Below are 21148 nucleotides of genomic sequence, written 5' to 3' on the forward strand. Positions count from 1 at the left end.
TGATTTATTCATATGCGGAATTCATGCAGGTTTGGTTCTTTGAATCAAATCAACTTTATACAGAAATGCTGAAATCAGATACAAATCGAACAACCCTATCCCACTGTCTCATCTTGCCTAAGCTATCCTGGGTACCTGTATCCATACCCTGTGCCCATACTTACATTGTTTTGAGATCCCAGTCTCCGCAGGTTACAAAAACTGAGCTGACATCTGGATTCAGCAGATTTTCCTTATCCATCCATTCAGCCACCATCTGATTGAAATAAAATAATAAGGATATAAAACAATTCTAATTCCTCCAATTAATAACTTTTACAAGAACAAGGAATTGTAATGTTCAGTGTTTTTAGGACTACAATACTATGGGAGTGTATTATTGCATACTGGATGTCCCACTATGGACAGATTTACAGCAACAAATGTTTGCGTACATAAAGTATACCTATACTGTATATAAACTCAATGCAGTAATCACGCTATCTTTGTGGCATGCATGCAGATTTTTAATAAATGCAGACTTGTTAATTTCCTGCTCTCAATTGTTTCATATTTATACATATTCAACCCCTGAAAATGTTTCAGCAAAAAATTAAAGAAGATATTATATACAGTGGTATAAATATCCAGCTAACCTATTTCTTTATTTCTCTGAGATTTGGATGGCACTTTAAAGAAGTGCTGTTCATTAATTATTAATGCTGAGTGTTACTTATGAATATGTTTAGAATGTGACATAGTAGATCCTTACTTCAGATGAATACAAAAGGAAAATGTGTGTCAGTTTAGACATACTGTGATTACATTTAAAACGATGACACGTATTATAAAGTGTTACCCAGATTTGTAATGCCAGTAACAAGCCTCAGACAGGACTAAGCTTGGGGATAGTTCAAATGTCACGATCGCTCCCTTGTCTCAGTCCCCCAGCACGAACCAAGAATACAAAATCAATTGTTCAATACACTCTGCCATGTGTCAAGGCAGTGTTGGGAAATGTTATTCTAATTAAGCGGTAATCACAGAGACATCACTCAGGTCACATCAATGGTCTGTCAGGTGCTGGGGGCAGTTGAGGTCAAAGGGCAGGTGTCAGGGGTCACACACCACTGACCGTTTACCTGCAGGGCTTGTTGGAGCGTGGGCTGCCCTTCAACCATGGACTGAATGATTCCGGTCAGCTGTTGAAAACAAAGACCAATAACATTAGGCCATTAAACAATATCAAATTAGGAACAAGGGTGGCGTAACACAAACAGAGGACTTTAGGCTGTCAATCTGGCACCTGACACTGACACTACATAAAGAATCATTACCTAGCACAGACACACGTAATACAGTGGCATCAAAATGATCCACACATATCCTAAGTTTTAAAATTCAGAGTTTAAAGTTTAATTGTGTAAGTTAAAACAAAGTTCCGTTACTCAAGCTGAGTGCTTCTGCATGAAGTGTTAGTACTGCTTGCCATCATGCTGCAGTATAGTCCTTGTCTTGGCCATTGCAAATCTGGCACCTTTGATATTCGCCTTATAAATAACCAGACAAGTTTATTTAATTTATCTGTTTAGTTTCAAAATGTTTCCTTTAACATTTGTTTAGTTATGCCATCTAACTTTTTGCTTATGCAATTAAATATACTTGGAAAACTAAAATCTTAATATTTGTAATTTTTTTGTCTAGGAAAATTAGGCAACTAATTGGATTTATTTTCTTTTCCCCTCAGTCAAAAACGCCCATGCCGTCTGATGAAAATACCACGTCTGTCCAAAGAGGTCGCTAATGGCCATGCACAAAACCAATTACCAGGCACCATTGCTCTCGAAGTGATTAAAATTTGCAATTAAACTCTGATTATCCCTAATGACTCTCTGGAATTTAGTTTTCAGTTGGCCACCAAAATGATTTCCCCTCTCCTGTAATAAGATAATATACCTTTTAGGAAGAAATTCTCTTTTCAGACAGTTAATCTACCTTAAGGTGTTTGTGTTATTCACTTTTTCTAATTTAGGCGAGTCTAATTAGCGAGTGTAGGTATTAAGGACTACTCTTATAATCTCTGGCACTGTTTTACACTCTCTAAAAGCCAATATTAAACTGTGTTTTAATTTTCTATGCGCAGCACACAGACTTAGTATTTTTACTGGTATGTGTTTCGTTCAACTGCACTTCAATATTGATCTAATGTATTTACTCTTCATGTTTGTACATGCTAATCAATTTCTTATCCACTTTAATATTATCAATTAATTCATTTCCAATTAACGTATTTATTGTTCTAGATAACCTAATACAAACAGAACACCAGTTATTTACAAGGAGCCTAAAATCATGTTTGCAATATGCTTTGTAAATGGAGTACAAATTGTCTAGAGCAGGTAAACATTCAGAAATCCACCATGTTCATAATTGTTGCTTAATTTAAAGCACATTAGAATGTATAAGACTCGAAATATATTTATTTTCGGTAGACACGGGACTGGATTTGAACCCCAACCTTCAGAGCAAAAGGTGCGAGCATATTAACCTGCCGGACCCCTTTAAAATACTCCCCGCACCCCCACTGTGTGGAGCTGAGGACTAACTGAAACTGACGACTCAGCTCCTATGATGTCTACTGGCCCCCACGATTAGACAAGCGCTTTAAAAACAAAATGAAAAGCAAACTCAAAACCTCCTCCTCAGACGATCAAATTTGTTTGGCCTGAATGGTGACTAATAAGTTCTCTGTCAACATCGAGGCTCTTTCTCTTTTTCAGTGGGCCTTATCTGGACACCATCGCTCTGCTACACAATGACAGTATGCTGATAAGAGGAGTGCGCTCCAGCACTGGGCAGGCAGATAATCATGCCCTGCTTTCAGAACTCAACAAAGGGGACCAATAAACCTGCCTGTTATGTGAGACAGAGCCAGGATGGGGGGTGTATGGGGATTCAGGATTTAATTGAGCTCTGCCAATGTATCTCAAAAACCCTGACCTAACGCACCCCATCCCCCTTTGCTAATCACTGCAGAAACTGCCAACAATTAGGTCAAGTTGTGCTAATTTGTACATATTTTCTGTGATGCAGACTAAATTCCATCCACTCATGAGGGGACTTGGCTAAACCTCAAATTTCCACATTACCTCTGGGTGAGAATGTGCATCTCCATGGAGAAACATGGAAAAACACAAACAAAGTAGATAGAACCCCAGAAATATTGCAAAAATGAACATAAAATAACTCTGCATGGATTTCTGCAAAAAGTATCTCAGTAAAGTCTGTGGATAACGCTGAAAATTCACATGCAGGTGTGGTCACTTGCAACCCAATCTAGGTGAAGAAAATCACTTGGACAGTTTGAAATAGGCTAAAGTGTACCCCAGCATATAAATATACAGACAGAAGGAACAGGCGCACGTAAATCTGCCTTACCTGTGTACAGAAGGGTGTGAGCTGAGGGTTATAGACTGGCTGCACGTAGGTATGAAATATTGACTCGATCTCCATAGTCTGTCCATTCAGCTTTAAGATTGGGAATTCAATAATTTCCTAATAGAGAGAGAGACAGGGAGAATGTCTTCGTCACAATATGTATCATCAGATGGTTCTTCCCCCTAAACCTTTGTTAAATGAGACATCTGAACATCAGGGTATCGAAATAAATATGCTGTGTAAAAAAAAGAAAAAGCATTTAGATGGCATACATCTACCAACTTCACAAATACATTGAAGAGACCCACATGTACTTTTAGGCTTTTTGGCGTCCATAACCTTAGTAAACAAAGCATAAAAAAGGGGAAAAGAGAAGACAAAAGGGAACAATAAATGAAGAGTCCTAGTAAAACCTGGAGTGACTCAAACTGCTAATCAATTTGGGTTCTGAAATGTATTTTGAAACTCATGCACAGGATATCGGGATGCCCTGCCTTTGAATTGTTTAAATGTTGTGTGGCTCCAACCTCGTCGGCATTATAAAACATTTTTTTCCAGTCCTTTATATTTTATTCCAAAATTCAAATCATGGTAGTTATGCAAATAGAGCAGTCGAGGACTAAAGAGGCAGAGGATAGGAAAACACCACCTGAAGTTCTTATTGCGTTTTTATTGTTCCAATTCGTTTTGTAGAACATAATCAAACACACGGCTGCAGCAGCTTTTATGAGTAATTTAGCATTTTTTATTACTTGCAAGAATAATTTCTATGCATATCTATAAATGTATGCATATCTAATATATATATATATATATATATATATATATATATATATATATATATATACACAGACGTGACCAAATTTGTTGGTACCCTTACAGCTCATTGAAATAATGCTTCATTCCTCCTGAAAAGTGATGAAATTAAAAGCTATTTTATCATGTATACTTGCATGCCTTTGGTATGTCATAGAATAAAGCAAAGAAGCTGTGAAAAGAGATGAATTATTGCTTATAATTCACTATAATTGGATTATAGTGATATTTCAAACTAATTTGTTTCTTTAATTAGTATCACACATGTCTCCAATCTTGTAATCAGTCATTCAGCCTATTTAAATGGAGAAAAGTAGTCACTGTGCTGTTTGGTATCATTGTGTGCACCACACTGAACATGGACCAGAGAAAGCAAAGGAGAGAGTTGTCTGAGGGGATCAGAAAGAAAATAATAGACAAGCATGGTAAAGGTAAAGGCTACAAGACCATCTCCAAGCAGCTTGATGTTCCTGTGACAACAGTTGCAAATATTATTAAGAAGTTTAAGGTCCATGGAACTGTAGCCAGCCTCCCTGGGCGCGGCCGCAAGAGGAAAATCGACCCCAGATTGAACAGAAGGATAGTGCGAATGGTAGAAAAAGAACCAAGGATAACTGCCAAAGAGATACAAGCTGAACTCCAAGGTGAAGGTATGTCAGTTTCTGATCGCACCATCCGTCGCTTTTTGAGCGAAAGTGGGCTCCATGGAAGAAGACCCAGGAGGACTCCACTTTTGAAAGAAAAACATAAAAAAGCCAGACTGGAATCTGCTAAAATGCATATTGACAAGCCACAATCCTTCTGGGAGAATGTCCTTTGGACAGATGAGTCAAAACTGGAGCTTTTTGGCACATCAGCTCTATGTTCACAGACGAAAAAATGAAGCTTTCAAAGAAAAGAACACCATACCTACAGTGAAACATGGAGGAGGCTCGGTTATGTTTTGGGGCTGCTTTGCTGCGCCTGGCACAGGGTGCCTTGAATCTGTGCAGGGCACAATGAAATCTCAAGACTATCAAGGCATTCTGGAGCGAAACGTACTGCCCAGTGTCAGAAAGCTCTGTCTCAGTCGCAGGTCATGGGTCCTCCAACAGGATAATGACCCAAAACACACAGCTAAAAGCACCCAAGAATGGTTAAGAACAAAACATTGGACAATTCTAAAGTGGCCTTCTATGAGTCCTGATCTGAATCCTATCGAACATCTATGGAAAGAGCTGAAACTTGCAGTCTGGAGAAGGCACCCATCAAACCTGAGACAGCTGGAGCAGTTTGCTCAGGAAGAGTGGGCCAAACTACCTGTTAACAGGTGCAGAAGTCTCATTGAGAGCTACAGAAAATGTTTGGTTGCAGTGATTGCCTCTAAAGGTTGTACAACAAAATATTAGGTTAGCGGTCCCATCATTTTTGTCCATGCCATTTTCATTTGTTTTCTTATTTACAATATTATGTTGAATAAAAAATCAAAAGCAAAGTCTGATTTCTATTAAATATGGAATAAACAATGGTGGATGCCAATTACTTTTGTCAGTTTCAAGTTATTTCAGAGAAAATTGTGCATTCTTCGTTTTTTGTGGAGGGGTACCAACAAATTTGAGCACGTCTGTATATATATTATAAAGTAAACCAAAGCGCATTTTAAGCATTCTCAAGTTTTCTGTTTCTATTTTTGTAACATTAACATGAAATGTTCTCTTTTAAAAAAATAGGAGTTAGTCCAAGTCACTACTCGCCATTAAAAAGATTCAATTTCACTGCTCAGCAACAACAGATGTTTCATACAATTCAGCTTGCCGTCATCTAATCACCACAGACCACATTTTCTCAGAATCTACTACTTTAGTGCTGTATTTCTTTATTAATAATAATAATAATAATAATAATAATAATAATAATAATAATAATAATAATAATAAAGCAAACAACTTACAAAGGCAAATGTGTCATTTAAGCAGCCACTAAAAAAGCCATATAGTAGACATTGCATCAAATCATACACAATGGTTACACACAGCAATATAATTGTGAAGTAGACCATTTTTTGTAGCTTGGGGTGGTTTATTTCCGAGTACCAGCAGCCATGGCTGTAAAAGCCCTCATGTTCTAACCTGTTTTAGGCATTGCAGACGGCACACAACTCGCAATGGGGCTGTAAATAAAGGATAGCAAGGTGCTGAGGTGTCTATCAAACCCAGGTCACCTGGTGGCTCCTTGTGCCTCTTGTCTTTTTCGATATCCCGAGTGTGTCAGGAATTGTCTGGTTACAATACTGTATTAACCCTCTTTCAAAGAATTTGTTTGTCGTGAATGACCAGCTATCCAAGCCATATTCAAACTTCTATCCATTAAACTTCAAAGTACTTCTGTTCCTATTTGCTAAACTTAACTGGTTGAAAGGAATGTTTGGAGGAACTTCCTCACATGCAAGGTCAATCAAGGATTTTTGACTTGTTTTAACCCGATTAGATCAGAATTGAAAAGGAGTAACTAGTCCTACTGTAACCGATTCATAGCCTCATTAACATGTACAAGACCTGTCGCAGAATGTAGATGTAGAGATCCTAAAACCTTTTTATGACTTTTTATTGTCGTTAACTGCCAAATATGCCACAAATGGGAGTTAAGGTGTTAAATTCCTCAGTTGATTTGCAGCTGAATATATAAATTTAAACAGAGGAGCGTTCAAAATATCTTATCAGATAAAGCTAACACTCCAATCGCTTTTATTAACTTAAGAAAAGGCACTAAATATGATCCCAGTCTGTCTTTGAGCTTCACAGTGAATGAAATAAGAAGAGATGTAAAATACAACGCCAGGGCTTGACAGTTTACAAAAAAAAAAAAAGTGTGTGGGGGGGGGGGGGGGGGGGTGAAGTTAATTCTTTAAACAAATAGTGCTGTTTTTGATTTACACCAGGGGCCGTTCCTTTAATAATTTATGGCTAGATGAATTTATTGCCCTGCCTGGGCTAGCTGCAAAATTCGAATTGCCAAATAATTAGATTTTAGTGCAGAGCTTATAAATTATCTGCTGATTTGTCTGGACCTGTTTGTCAGTTGCCTTGTGCTTCAGGTCATCTGTGGCATTTGCCTGTTTGTCTTTTAATTGCTGAGTTACACTTAGACAGATGAGTCTTGATGCCTGATGTTACATGGAGGGGTGTGTGGTGGATGGGGTCTTCGAAGTGGTTATCTGGGCTATTTATACAAAAATATATACAAATACTGCTAGCTTGGAATCAGAGTCAACTCCTGGAACTGTACTTCATTTCCCAAAGCTGCTACAATTCTCAACAGTTTTCCAGATCTTTCTTACTGACTGAATAATGTATTTGTGATTCCTCCAGTGTGACTCCCAGCATCAGGAATCCTTACCAGTACTGCCCAATGCTTGTGTCTTCAAAACATCTTAACCAAAGTATTCCATTAGTAATCTTTGAAGTTGCTATGCTGTTGTTTTTTCCCCTACACATACAACTTCTGTATGTCAAAAGGTTAAAGTTTTCACTATTTAAAAAAAAATAATAATTTGGCTCCTTACTTCATAAGGCTGCCCCTGGCTCTGGACCTGCCTATTGGAATGAACTATTTCCCCCTTATGTGCCGGCCTGTACTTTTGAGTTTAGCCAACATACGTTTCATTGTAAAGAATATGATTTTTTTTTTAAATGTTACAGTGTGTGATGCCAGTGACTTAACCTTGCCTAATGTACAGAGCTCTATTAGTTATTTCATAAAACCCTTTGAACAAAAATATACAATACCAACCAGCCGAAGGCAGGAATGCCATGTTAAGGTTCACTGCACATCAGCATTGTCTGAATTGGTTTTAAAGTAAAAATCCATGAAACACAAGCCCTGCCATTATTTGTTTAAATTGATTTACTGGAAAAGACCAGCTTGCGCGAGAAAAACAAAGACAGGCAAATTAAAATAAATCTCATAGAAAGATTCTGAAGAAGAAAGAAAAGCAAAACGGCACTAATTAAACCTAGTAGGATGGGTAAGTGGAGGCACAGGAACTGAACTGCTTTCATTTCAAAGATGATTTCCATCACTGAAAACAGAAGAATGCAGGATTTTGATAGGGACACACAAAACATTTTGACAAGTGTGCTGAAAAGCAGTTCAGAGGTAAATTAAATATGGGTGCCAGTGAAAACACAAACAACCTGGACTGCCAGGCCTGGAGATGTAAACCAGAAGGTGCAGAATTGGGGTGGGGTTATCACAGCCACTGGTTAACAGCTGCTGCTTTTTGACGTTTTATTAAACAGTACTAAAGAGAGGACTGAAACCACTAAATTGGCAGCCAAGGATCCCGACGACTGCCCTGGCTGCCAGATTACAGGGTCACGCTCAGAGATCAGAAACAGATTCATCAGGGCGCACTTCAAATTCCAAAGCTGGCTGCGGACAAAACACAGAGCTGCAGACAGGGCTGTACAGTACAGAACGCCACCTGCACTTGGCAACCTGCGGGTTAGGTCTGTGGCAGGAAGGTATTTTGCAGCACAGTACTCAGCATGCACTTCTAATCTCCACTGGATCCTGGTCACAAAAAGGACTGACTACAGTTTCAGTCCTGACCTGTAAGTATGACTTTGGAGCATAATCTAGTCAAGGTAAGAGCAGAAACTAGAGCCAGTTCTTTTTGCCACCAAGAGCAGATTAACAAACTCTCAGTTTCAGGGATGCAGACACATGAACCTTCCCTACTTTCCATAGATCAACCTCTGGCAGTCACACTTTGTTTAATCAGATGTTCCTACCGATAGTAACAATATCACAATGACTATCAGAGAGGTCATTTCCCTTTTTAGCATCCATAATTTTTTTTTAATGTAACATTACTGTAGCTTTCCTAAGCAGACAATGCAATACTGAGTATTCCACACTTTTACTTATCAAGAGAAACTCTTGTTTTAATTTTAATTAAAAATTTTTTTAATATAAATGTAGTTGTCGCCAATTTTTCACCATGGTTTTTCTCCCCAATTTTGTATGCCCAATTATTATCTACATTCTCGGCTCACCGCTCGCAACCCCCCCCCCGCCAACTTGGGAAACGGAGGCTGGAACACGCACCCTCCAAAACGTGCTCCTGCCAATCCGTCATTTTTCACACTGCGGATCCACAGCGAGGCCACCAGACCTACAGTGCCGGAGGACAACACAGATCTGAAAGGCTCCACTGCAGAACCACAGGCGCCCTATTGGCCACAGGGGTCGCTGATGCGCGGTGAACCGTGGATTCCCCTGCCGACCTAAGCCCTCCCTACCAGGGCGGCGCTTGGCCAATTGTGCGCCGCCCCCTTGGAACCCCCTGGTCACGGTCGGCAATGACAGAGCCTGGATTCGAACCTGCGATCTCCAGGCTATAGGGCGCATCCTGCACTCCACGCGGAGTTCTTTTACTGGATGCGCCACTGGGGAGCCCCACTCTTTCATTTGTGATGAAACTTGGTAAGGGCATTCTTAGAATAAATTATTGAGAACATAAGAATCTAGGGATGTAGATTATGGTGCCTGTCACGGTTTCTTTTTTTTACATGCACATACTGTGGATGCTAGTCATGGTAATCTACTGTACTTTTCCACAATAGCATTGAAATGTTGCCCATTGTGAAAAGTTTATAAATGCAAATGTGTTGTTATTGTATGCATGTTTTCAAAGAGGCCCTGTCCTATACTGGAGTTTGTTTGTCTGCATTATAGGGAAAAATGTGATGAAGTAAAATGGCACAAACACTAAAAGCATATTTAAACTACAGTTTAACTGTTCTGCATTGATATTGTGATCTCAAGCTAGATCTTTTGAAATATTAGTAGAGTGTACAATACTTACTTGGGGTTGAATGGGTGTTGTGTCACACGTAGCTTCAAAATCCAAAACTAAAAAATACTGGTATCTCTGTTGGGGGAGAGACGCCATGCCTGCCACTGATGCTCGTAGTAAGCTATTGCTGTACAGCCTGGGCCTGGCACTACCTTTGCAGAGTCCACACAAACTCTCTGTGGAGAAGACGGTTCTCTGAGGAGGCAGAAGGATCTGAACACACCTTTGCAGTAACCTCATTGGCCTTCTGTAAAACCAGGAAAAATAGCACATTACGTATACTATGCAGGTAGGTTTAATTCTCCGCCTGCCTATTCTTCTATTTCCAAACCTTTCCTTACGAGTGATCTACATTTATATACTTACAGTGCAAACACGAAATGTAAAATACAATTTTACTAGAGCACTGTAGTATGTTTCTGTTCTGACCTGATTAATTAATTTGATTTTGAAATGAGCATTGCTTTGAATCCACTGATAGCCCTGAAGTGCAGTAATTATTCTTTGCACAATTATCCTGTTTACAGTTCAGAATTTCCTTCTGATGATGCTACACACTGGCAATGGTTGCATCATTCTAGAGATGTTGCCCTTTCCTTTCAATTATTCATTGAATATATTAGTTCTACAGTTCGTCATAGTTCAATTACAGTTTCCTCTCTCAAGCTGTGGCCTTCTGTTGGCCGTGTTATACAGTACCTCTAATATTGCTGAGAAAGTGAGAGTGAACCTACATTCTCATTTGTCTTAAATTGTCAATTTTGGTTTAATTTCCAGATAAACAAATGCACTACGAGTTATTATTTTTACACGTTAAGCTAGCTTTTGGGACCACCATACTGTATGCAGTGCCGTATACTGTAAGGTATGAAACAAAGCAGCTATTTAAAATTACATGATACTGTATCAACAAGGATTTAAATTTTAAGTTCTCGTTTCGGCGTTCTGTCCTAAGAGAAAGCGCTCAATGCTTACTAGTAGTGCATCACGGTACAATGTAGACTACAGCAGCAACAACGCGTTGCAACAAAAAAAAAGACAGGCGCTCACACTTCTCGTCCTCTACACTACACATTAACTACAGTAAGTATACACCCAACACTGCTGCTATATTGCCCACTTTCTGTAGCTGAGAACAGTTTAGATGGGTGCAGAACAAAAAAAAATCCAGCGTGGGCACTCACCTCGCAGCCTAACCACTTCCTGAAACCGGTGATGATTGACAGGCTAGACAAGCCAATCGAAAGTAAGGCTTGTCAATTGGAGCCAATCAAATTCAAAACAAAAGTTATTGTGTTGTCCCATGTGTCAGGTTAAAATCCTCTCAGCTAGCGTTTGTGGGAAGTGGAGTCTTGGAGAAAAGTAAAACAGATCTGATCTGGTACGTATTGTAGTTACTGTATTTGTAATAATAATATAATAAGTTGATATACACAAACTTACATTAATTAGACATATTCCTCTAGTGCAGTATTTAAGTACGGTATTTACTTTAACTGCCACTGTGCCCTATTTGTGAGTACCAAGTTAGTTCATTTTTAGGGTTGTCTTTTGTGCTCAGCCAAGATCATCAAGCCCAGTGTTCAGTCTATGGTCGACATACTTCCAAGTTCCATGCAAAAAATATTTTAAAGTTATAAAATAGTATTAAGCATGATAATAACCCTAACACCTCTTTAAAAAGAATGAATGAAGCCTAATCTTTTATAAGACCCTTTAGAAAATGTTATAAAACATAAGTGTTTTATGTTTCTTGTATACTGTTCAGTATGAAAGATAAGTGACTACCAAGACTGTTAAGACCTTCAATGTGGCACACAGTGACCATCGCATAAATGCATTTCTGGAGGTAAAATGAACAAGAAGAACACTTTATTAAATACACCCCCATTTCTATATAAATCCAGACAGACACTAGTATTCCATCCCTGTCTCCTGGGGAATCAGACTCAATTAAGTCTACTAAAAAATCTTCTGCATTATAACATCCACCAAGTTCTAAACCACAAAATAATTGGCTCCCACTGAGATTGTGACAAATAGCGCTGACTTTTTGATGCCATTCCCCTCTTTGATAGGGGTAGCTTGATCTAAAGACTGCTGCAGTCCTGGTGTTTCAGAGAAAAGCAGTCCTGTGGCTGTTCTGTTCAGTGTAAAGTTCACTGAATGCACCCATATAAAGCTGTATCTTAGTATTTTGGCAGTCATGTACCAGTTCACCATGCATTTTACCATGTTTTTTTTTTAACCAAGACCATATCCAATCTAATACATTTGTGCAGAGGCGCTATAGAAGAAGAGCCACCATTAATTCAGATGGTATGGGGAGTACGCATCACAGGTCCCAGCAATATAGACCTCTGTCAGTTCGCACAGATACCCATCTGCTGTTGGCATTTAATGGATGTAGGGAATGGTATGAGTTCAATTTGAAAGCGTCTATATGGAGTCACATGGGCTCTGTGTATGAGCTCAAAATCAATCAGTTCATGATCTGGGTTTTATAGAACAGGTTCCACCCCCTTTTCTTTGCCTTTGATCACCAGCCACATCTCGCTGCGACGTCTTCAATGTTCTCAGTGCGATCCCAGGCAGAAAGAAATGCCGGTGCCGGTGGGCTGTGGTGTGATAGGGTGTTTGTATTGAGATTAAGATGAGCACTACAGTAAATTTAATTTCTTTGTGACTTATCCTGAAACCATGCTGGGTCCAAGCTACTTTAATGTAGTGCAGCCTCTAAAGTGGACTATTACCAAAGGCAGATGGCAGCTGGGGTGAGAGTAATGAGTGAATATCCACACACCGCGCTACCCGGTCGCTCATTAGTTTCTCCTTCCTCTGCTTCTCGGGTCTTCCTGCTGTCGAGGTTCAGAATACTAATTTCAACTTTCACTTTCTTTCGATTGCTCTTGTCATAATGGAAGTGAGGGGAATAGGACATCTGCCTGTATTGATGTGATTTCTAGGGGTAGATTTAATAATACAAAAAAAAAAACAACCTCTAACAACAAACTCACTTTTATTTGAAATCACATAGTGCTTCTGAAATGTGAATGCTGATGTTCTTGCAATATCGTAACTGTAAAGTACGTAATGCATGATAATCCATGTAAACAAGATGTCATTTTAAATAAATAATTTAATGGTACAAGATGATGTGCTACACAATTAAAATTTAACACATCAACAAGAGGAAAGCAGGGTGTGCCATATCCTAAACACTTTAAATTACTTTATTACATGGCAATTGGCATTAGCTCTTATGTGGTTAAATTTTTTTTCAAATTAGCCTAGTCCGCGTTGATTACAACATATTCAGAATCAACCCAATTCTGCTTGCTACACAGAAAAGGAATTGAGGCGAGCACCCGAATCCTATAAATTAACTGTATTCATTTACAGTTATTCTTTTACTTTGCCCAATAAATTGTTTTATGTGCTGCTAGTTATGGATTGCCCACTACAAAGCTCCTTTTGCTAAGAGAGATAAATGTAACACATGAATTGGTGAATAGATCTTGTTCTAATCTGGGCCTGGTGAATAATGAAGACATTACCCTCCTTCCCCCCCAGCTCCTTTGTAAATTGTGCCTGTTTTTGTTGTGCTGTTCGCAAGTGTGTTTAGTGTGTGACAGTAGAGAGTGGTCTTATCCTATATTATTTTAATGGCAATTTATTTTCTGTCAAGGCATTGCTCTATGTGCACAAGGAGCTAAACTAACTGTCTGCTTTTGCAGGCCCTGAACTATCTGGTCCAATGTTAAATAAGACCAGATGCATCTCTAACTATATTTATTCAGTAACTATAATTAGTCAGCAGAATATTTATTAAACAAAACATCCTTTGCTTTAACCATAGACCACACTTCATCTCTAGACACATTTTAGTGAGGAGTTTTGTGCAAGTCTTAGCCTAGGGCATTCAAAGTCATTTCAAAGTCAGGTTTACACATTCCTCTTACCACACAGACAGTTTTTTCAGCAAAGCTGGGGATGCACAGATGCAGCTTGGTCACACAGCAGTCAGTTCTCTTTGCAGAATGCTGTGTACATCAAGTAAGAGTATGAGGTATGGGTTTCCTTGAGCTTTGCAACAGTACAGAATTGAAAATACTGCAGCGTTGGAGTACAGCTGGCCAAGGGAAATAGCCTGTGGAATTTCCTTTGGAGATGTATATGTGTTTAGTTTTTATTTTAGTGTTTCTACAGGGTGGCCCTGTGGGATGCAACAGAACTGACAGCAGAAACAGTGAGTTTAGAAAAAATAACAACAAAGAGAGATGCACACAGTAATAAGGTATAGTAGTATTTGCAGCTTCAGTACCATCATTTTCACTTCAGAAATAACTAGGTTGTAAAAACAGTACAAATTTAGAGTAGGACTTTAGCTGCTGCACATTTAAGATACCCAGTATACAGTACACATTATAAACCGGTCTAAAGTCTATTGCCAATCAGGTACATTTATGCTGTTGTTTAATATGTCTGTTGATCACTCAGAGACGATAGGAGAGAAAACTCAATTCAGTGAGGGTCAGATTTGCTAAGCTTTTGCTTCTCTTCTAAAGGGTAAATGGAGGATTATTTAAATAGTAAAAGAGCAATTCATTGGTACAAACAGCTGCCACGTATCTGCAGTAACTGCAATACAGTAACATTCTAACTAGACTGCAGGATAAGCTTCTGTTTGTACTGAGCTTTCACTGTTTAACTGCAGTTTATGTTTTTATTGTGGGCTTTTCATAAGTGACACATGCAGTACATTGAGGAGCGGGAGGAAGTTAATTAGTGTCCTACAGGTTTATGATAAAACTGTTGGCATTTCCAATGGTTATCGTCCCTAGTTAAACCACACAATTATTGTAGTCCATGTATATCATAAAAGATGATGGACTATAACCAACTCTAATGTATCAAAACAACAGCAGCCACTGTTGCCACTTAACGAGCAGCAAACACGAGCAACAAGATGATCATTCTCACGACTGCATAGCGTCTTATCAGGGTATGAAAGATAATAAGCAGCAAACTGGTAATATATGAGGCTGACTTGCCTATTTACAGTATTTGTAAGCTTTCCTTACTGTTTAGTGACCCAGTTAGTTTATAAAACATAGCACAGTTTTACTGTGGAGCTATAATCCGTCTACTGTAAACTTCACTAAATATAAGGGTCAGTTGACTCACAGCGAAACTTAGGGATTGACATTTACCATAGTTTTAAAACTTGCATTACCATCTAGTGGCAACATGACCACTGTTATGGGTGATGCAGTGTCAGAATGTGGGTTAACATTTGATGCATTTTAATTGTCAAAATCTCAGCAGCCTTGTTTTCCCCTGTTAGTCGCTTCTAACAACAGCTTCAGTCGTTGTCTTTTGGGACTTCCCTAGGACACATTTCTCCTTGATTTTCCAGGATATTCTGACTTGTCAGGCACCCATTATTATGTCCCTTTTTAAACTCTTAACCCCTGAAACTAGCTGCTCTAGGCTCTCTCATGACATGACATGGTATATGTTTCTTGTTAGTGCCTGTGTTCATGGAGAACAAAAGCAATAATAAAACACCAGAAATAAAAATAATTAAACCCATCACTTCACCGCCCATGAGTTGGAGTTTATTGTGGGATGCCAGAATCATCTTTGCTCGTTCGAATCCCCCATTCCCCTCTGGGCACAGCACTCCCCATTTGCTTCTATTTAGAGAGGAGGTTCCCCTCATTACCATACAGCCCCCTCTGCAGAAGGCCATCCAAGCCATTTATGAGGCAATTCCACACAAACTGTTTCCAGTCGTGTGGAACATGGCCCAGCGAGGCAAAAGCTACATAGATCACTTTGGGTGGGTTGGGTGAAATTGGTTCCTGTTTCTTAACTTGGACCTAAATTGAGTGAACATTTGTCTATTCAAAGGCACTATAGTGCTTCAGTATCTGTAAAGACGCTGCCATTTTTGTCTTATTTCAGGCTTTTGGTGGTCAGTTATGGCCTGTCCTGGCTTGGGAGTGCATTCAGTTGAAATATACAGAGCCACTTGATGACCTGCATTGTCACCATGGTTTGATGAGCTATTCATACAAACATCTGAACAGATGCTAACATTTCATTATTTTTTTAATTTAAAACACTGTACCGTAGCTCTGGGGAGTTTGATTCAATGTCACCATAAAACAGGCAAATAACATGGTATGTATGTATTTTATGAAAGTAATTTTTTTAATTTTAAAAAGCAGTGCTGTAAATAAACAAATATAAAGTTGCTGGCCAGTAAGATTCATGGTCATTTTTTTTTAATGCTGTTACAGTGTATCTTATTTTAAATGATTTTTTGGGACCCCAGGCCTATTGGAAATTGACAGTTTACCTCCACACTTCACTGACACACAAACTCAATTCATTATCAATAAGGGGGATGTCAATATGAATACTGATTGCACTGCTTACTGTTTTTACTTAGTTAGCTGTGATCAGATGGCACTGAGCTCAGTGTGATACAGTCCACCACTTACAACAAAGAACGATTTAAAAGAAATGTAGTTGAATTGTTTTAAGTATGCCATTTTTGACCTAACATTTGGTTGACAGTTGTTGTTTTTTCTGAATATCACAGAGACAACATGGCATGTGCATGTGAACAAATAATAATACTAATAATAATAATAATAATAATAATAATAATAATAATAACCTTCAGATAAAGTGAACTAAAACCAAGTTTTCGATCATAATCATTAGTATTCAGTGCTTTCATTTCTAGTTTTAAACACAGATAGATATGTTTTCCTTTCAGAAAAAAATGGTGTAAACTTTGTACATTGGGAATTAGTAGATTAGTAAATTTGACCCAGTACGCCTGACATACAGTAGTAATCACCCAAACTCAGTCTGTTTAGAGGCTTTAGCTGCCAATCCTCATGCACAGTCACAAACTGTTCCTTAGTCTAACCCTAACCCTGGCTCTCAAATGCAGGGCTTTGTGTTGATCGAAAATAGCTATTGATTTCAGTGCAATCTTCATAAACAGACACGAACCATAGGTCAGCACAGAGGATATGGACACTGTTTTTGGGGCTCACATTACAGCCAAAACAATCCAAACCAAACATTTGATCAAGAACAGTGTTTTCTTTAAAACATATTGTTGGGATTTTATTTTTTAGAGGGTAGGGTGCATGTAGTTTGGTATTACATCTAAAGTTTCGGAGTCCTTTTCACCTCCCATGCCCAACAGGTGCAATGCCTTTACTATCCAGCAGGTGGGTGTAATGTATCTGATATCCCCCGGGGAATAAGAGATGTTGACATCAGTAAGTATGGGATGAAGAGCACAATACTCCTGTATTCTATATGAATCCCAATGCTGGACATTGAATACATTATAAGATTTTTTTTTTAAAAATGACATTACTGCTAATTTAATTGTGGGGTCTTACAGAATGTCTGTACAGGATCTTTCCAGGATGAGCTCCGTTGATAAGTAGCTGCACTGGACCACACGTAGAAATGTCCATATATATTTTGTGGTTTTCAGAGCTTGGTTTCAATTCATTCTAAAGCAAGTTATAGAACTTTGAATATTTCTGAGCTGTTATGCTGTGGTATAATTGTTGCCTATTATACTCGATGTGTGAGGGCATCTTATTTATTCCAGCATTGCATGCAATACAGAACTACAGAAAGGGATTTTAGAGTGAACTGGGGGTAACGCTAAGGACTGCAAACCCAGATGATGTTGTTGTTCCTTTCTTTAAAAAGGGGTAGTTTTGCGTTTTGCCTTGGTGGTGGACTTCATTTCTCATGGTCTACACTCCTGTGCAGTGAGAAGATAATATATTCAACGTTCACAAAGCGACACTGAGATTCCCAAGGGAGAGAGAGAGAGAGAGAGAGAGAGAGAGAGAGAGAGAGAGAGAGAGAGAGAGAGAGAGAGAGAGAGAGAGAGAGAGAGAGAGAGAATGTCAGTCAATGAGCAGAACTGGCGCTGAGAGGCAGCACTGCACCTTCTATACTGGTAGACAGCACTTCAACCCCCGATACGATCTCCTTTTGATTCTCAACACAAATTCCTTCTGTACATGCAACCGACACCATCCTCCAAACACAAGCAGAGGACAACCTCCTCCACGGCAACCTGCTCCAGCCTAGTGCTCCTATACAACAGTACTCTCCACGCTCCTTCACTGCCACCGGCACCCAGTCCTTCTTCAGAAAAGTGTCTGTTGTGAGGATAAAAAAGGCGTCTTGAATCTCCAAAGGGATTGTTTTAAACATTGTAAGTACTCCGAAAGCCTTAAGAGGGGCTGCTCTTCATCTGCACTTGAAGCAGGGGGATGTTTTTTTTTTTTTTTTTTTTTATCGGCTAACTTTCATTTAAAGTGTTTCTTGCCTGTATTGTGTTAAATGTTAACGAAAATGACGCTTTCTTTCTCTACTTGCATTTTGTTTTAGTTTTGCCGACAGTTTTTTTTTTTTTTTTTTAATAACGTTGATGTAATTACCGTATCAGCATTGTTGTTTCAATATTAAGGTGCTATTTTGCTTGCTTTTTAAAACCGTGAAACGCACTTTGCGTCCTGAGTGAGTATGTCTGTTATGGATATCCGGTAAGCAGCGAAGCTTTGGGTTATATGTATCTCGATGCGCTTTTAAAGTTTGTGTTTAGAACTTTACCGAGAGCGTGTGTGTATTTCAGTTGCCATGGATTTGATGATGTGAAACTACTTTTGTAGTTACAGATCCCCTTGCACATTCTTAACACCTTGCTTTGCTTGCAGTAGGTACTGTACTTAATTTCTTTAACAGTAGTCTACTTTTCTAAACTATTCTAAACAGTTAATGTTCCAGTCGCCACGCAATTATTTTACAAAGTGATGCTGGTTCGGTCGATGTTCAATAGTTACATATACATTTATATTTTGTTTTTCTAACTGTAAAACATAACATTGTTGATATCATAACAATTTGTATAATGATATGTTATACTATGTAATGTTTCTGAGGAAATCTCTATTCAAATGTTGTATTATTTGATGTTCTGGTGTGTTACATGTCACACACATTTCTACTGTGAAACATGTTATCGGAATGTTAGTTTAAAACACTGACGATATATTTTCCGCTTTGTTTAACATTAACAGTTTGTTGTAAGTAATTTGCCACATATAGAAACAGCAATAATAAGGTAAAGAAAAGTATTATAACATTATTAATTAACGCGATAATATAGGCTAGTCTATGTAACGTTGTAGTCTACCATATAACTAACAGTAATGCACTGGGGAAAACCAAACGCTGTCCATTAATGTCAAAAGGTATTTTGGAAATAAGGCATAATAAATAACATAAAAAAAGAAATTTATATATATTTATATCTATATCTATATCTATATATATATATATATAATTTGCTACCTTTTTGTTGTTTTAGGCTGGAAATTTAAAATGCGAAAGCAATTTTACGTGCGTGTCTGAGCTATCTCAAGCAGGTGTCAGTTTTTTAATTTTCTTTATTTCATAAGTACAATGTGGAACACAATTGTTGCTTCATGTAAAGGGAAACACCTGTTTACCGGGTTCTCGTGCAATATAGCATCCTGCTTCAAACGAGCATTTATTTAATATTTGGAATGCTTCCGCTTAACACGGAAAAGTTCAAATTCAATTAAAACAAAATGACGTGGCGTGGAAAGTCTTAATAGATTTACCGTGCAGCATAAAAACCACAAAAAAAAAACAACTCTTGTACAAAAAATGACATCAGATAATGAAACAACAACGATTATTACATTTTTCAAGCAAACTATTTATCGTTTATCAGATACTTAGCTATTTGCCCACTTTTTACGAGAGGCATTTAAATCAAGTCACCGGTTAACTCTGGTCCAGTATGACAATAATATCCCACCTTTCCGTGTGTCCTGTAAATTTAACTTAAATATAACACGGGTTTGTCAAAGTTCACTGCCGTAGTCTCTATGCAACTTTATCCTCTGATTCCTGGACGGAGTTTAATTTGAAATTATTGTAAAACACGTCAGTTTTTATTTGTATAGACTGCTCACATTAAACGGGGTCTAGTTGAAGCGCATTTTTTTTAAATGTATGTTATTTTTGTTATAGAATGACATTAACTTACCCGTTTTCTATTTTTTTTAAATTAGTAAACTACAATTTTATTCTATGCGTAATCTTTGTCCTAAAACACTACAGTATTGCGTAAATTTATTGGAATGCATTGCCTATAAAAAAAAAAAACCGGAGCGAATAAAACTTGTGTATCATATATTTTTTTTAACATTTCTTTAATTCAAGACTTTTTTAATTGCATTGCTTTTCTGACATACTTATTTGTATTTTTTTTTTTTCATAGTGGGTGATACCATGATTTTTATCATGCTATAAAATGTTACAGTGGCATAATTACGCACAATGTTGCATTTCTGCCACGTTGGCTTCTGTTTTAAACAGTTAAATAGGTCAGGTGTGTAATATATATTTTAATTAATCAATTACAATATTCTAACACGCATCTTTTATTATTATTATTATTATTATTATTATTATTATTATTATTATTATTATTATTATTATTATTATTATTATTATTACATTGTTAAATATTTAGATAGAAAGCTTAAAATACATAAATAACATAATTTAAAATACCTGCAATTTAGCATTTTGATTATAGAACATTTTGCAGAGCAACACGTTTGTTTTATTAGGAATCAGGGGAGAGTGCTATTACTGCACAGCTTATCTTCACCAGCATAACATTTTTAAGATACTGGTGCTAAGATAAACACTTTTTATGTTATATTTATTTCCTTAAAAAGACAAGATGAAAGACATTTGTAAAACAAATTAATTTAAAATGGCTATTTAATTCATCTCTATTTGTAGTGGTATAGTATATTTCATCTCTGGCAAATGGAAAATTGAATTATTGTCTGCAAAGACTGTGGTCACATGGAAACAAATCTGTTAATTGTGAATTATTATCATGATTCATGGATTAATATACTGACGTATGGGATAAACGTTGAAATATGAAAAGGGGCTACAAGGAGCATT

The 21148-nt window shown here is 37.8% G+C and overlaps 2 protein-coding genes across 11 annotated transcripts in view; one reads left to right on the forward strand and one right to left on the reverse strand.

Moving 5' to 3' along the window:
* Window positions 1-11343, reverse strand: part of LOC117413324 (ERI1 exoribonuclease 3-like) — a 72940-nt gene extending 61597 nt beyond the window's left edge. The window contains exons 1-5 of one of the 4 annotated variants that reach the window (XM_034022354.3): window positions 11257-11343; window positions 10082-10319; window positions 3418-3534; window positions 1122-1181; window positions 165-256 (exon numbers count right to left, since the gene is read on the reverse strand). In XM_034022354.3, coding sequence (XP_033878245.2) covers window positions 165-256; window positions 1122-1181; window positions 3418-3534; window positions 10082-10312 — 500 coding nt within the window. In that variant the 5' untranslated portion in view covers window positions 10313-10319; window positions 11257-11343. The other 3 variants (XM_034022363.3, XM_059031638.1, XM_059031637.1) reach the window with 3 other exon arrangements.
* A 6709-nt stretch (window positions 11344-18052) lies between these two features.
* Window positions 18053-21148, forward strand: part of rnf220a (ring finger protein 220a) — a 129773-nt gene continuing 126677 nt past the window's right edge. For 4 of the 7 annotated variants that reach the window (XM_059031639.1, XM_059031640.1, XM_059031641.1 and 1 more), the window contains exon 1: window positions 18053-18347. The gene's annotated coding sequence lies outside the window, so the exon portion shown is untranslated. The remainder of the gene's footprint in view (window positions 18348-21148) is intronic. The other 3 variants (XM_059031642.1, XM_059031645.1, XM_059031646.1) reach the window with 1 other exon arrangement.

The sequence above is a fragment of the Acipenser ruthenus genome, chromosome 10, assembly GCF_902713425.1.
Source record: "Acipenser ruthenus chromosome 10, fAciRut3.2 maternal haplotype, whole genome shotgun sequence".
In the NCBI taxonomy this organism is placed as follows: domain Eukaryota; kingdom Metazoa; phylum Chordata; class Actinopteri; order Acipenseriformes; family Acipenseridae; genus Acipenser; species Acipenser ruthenus.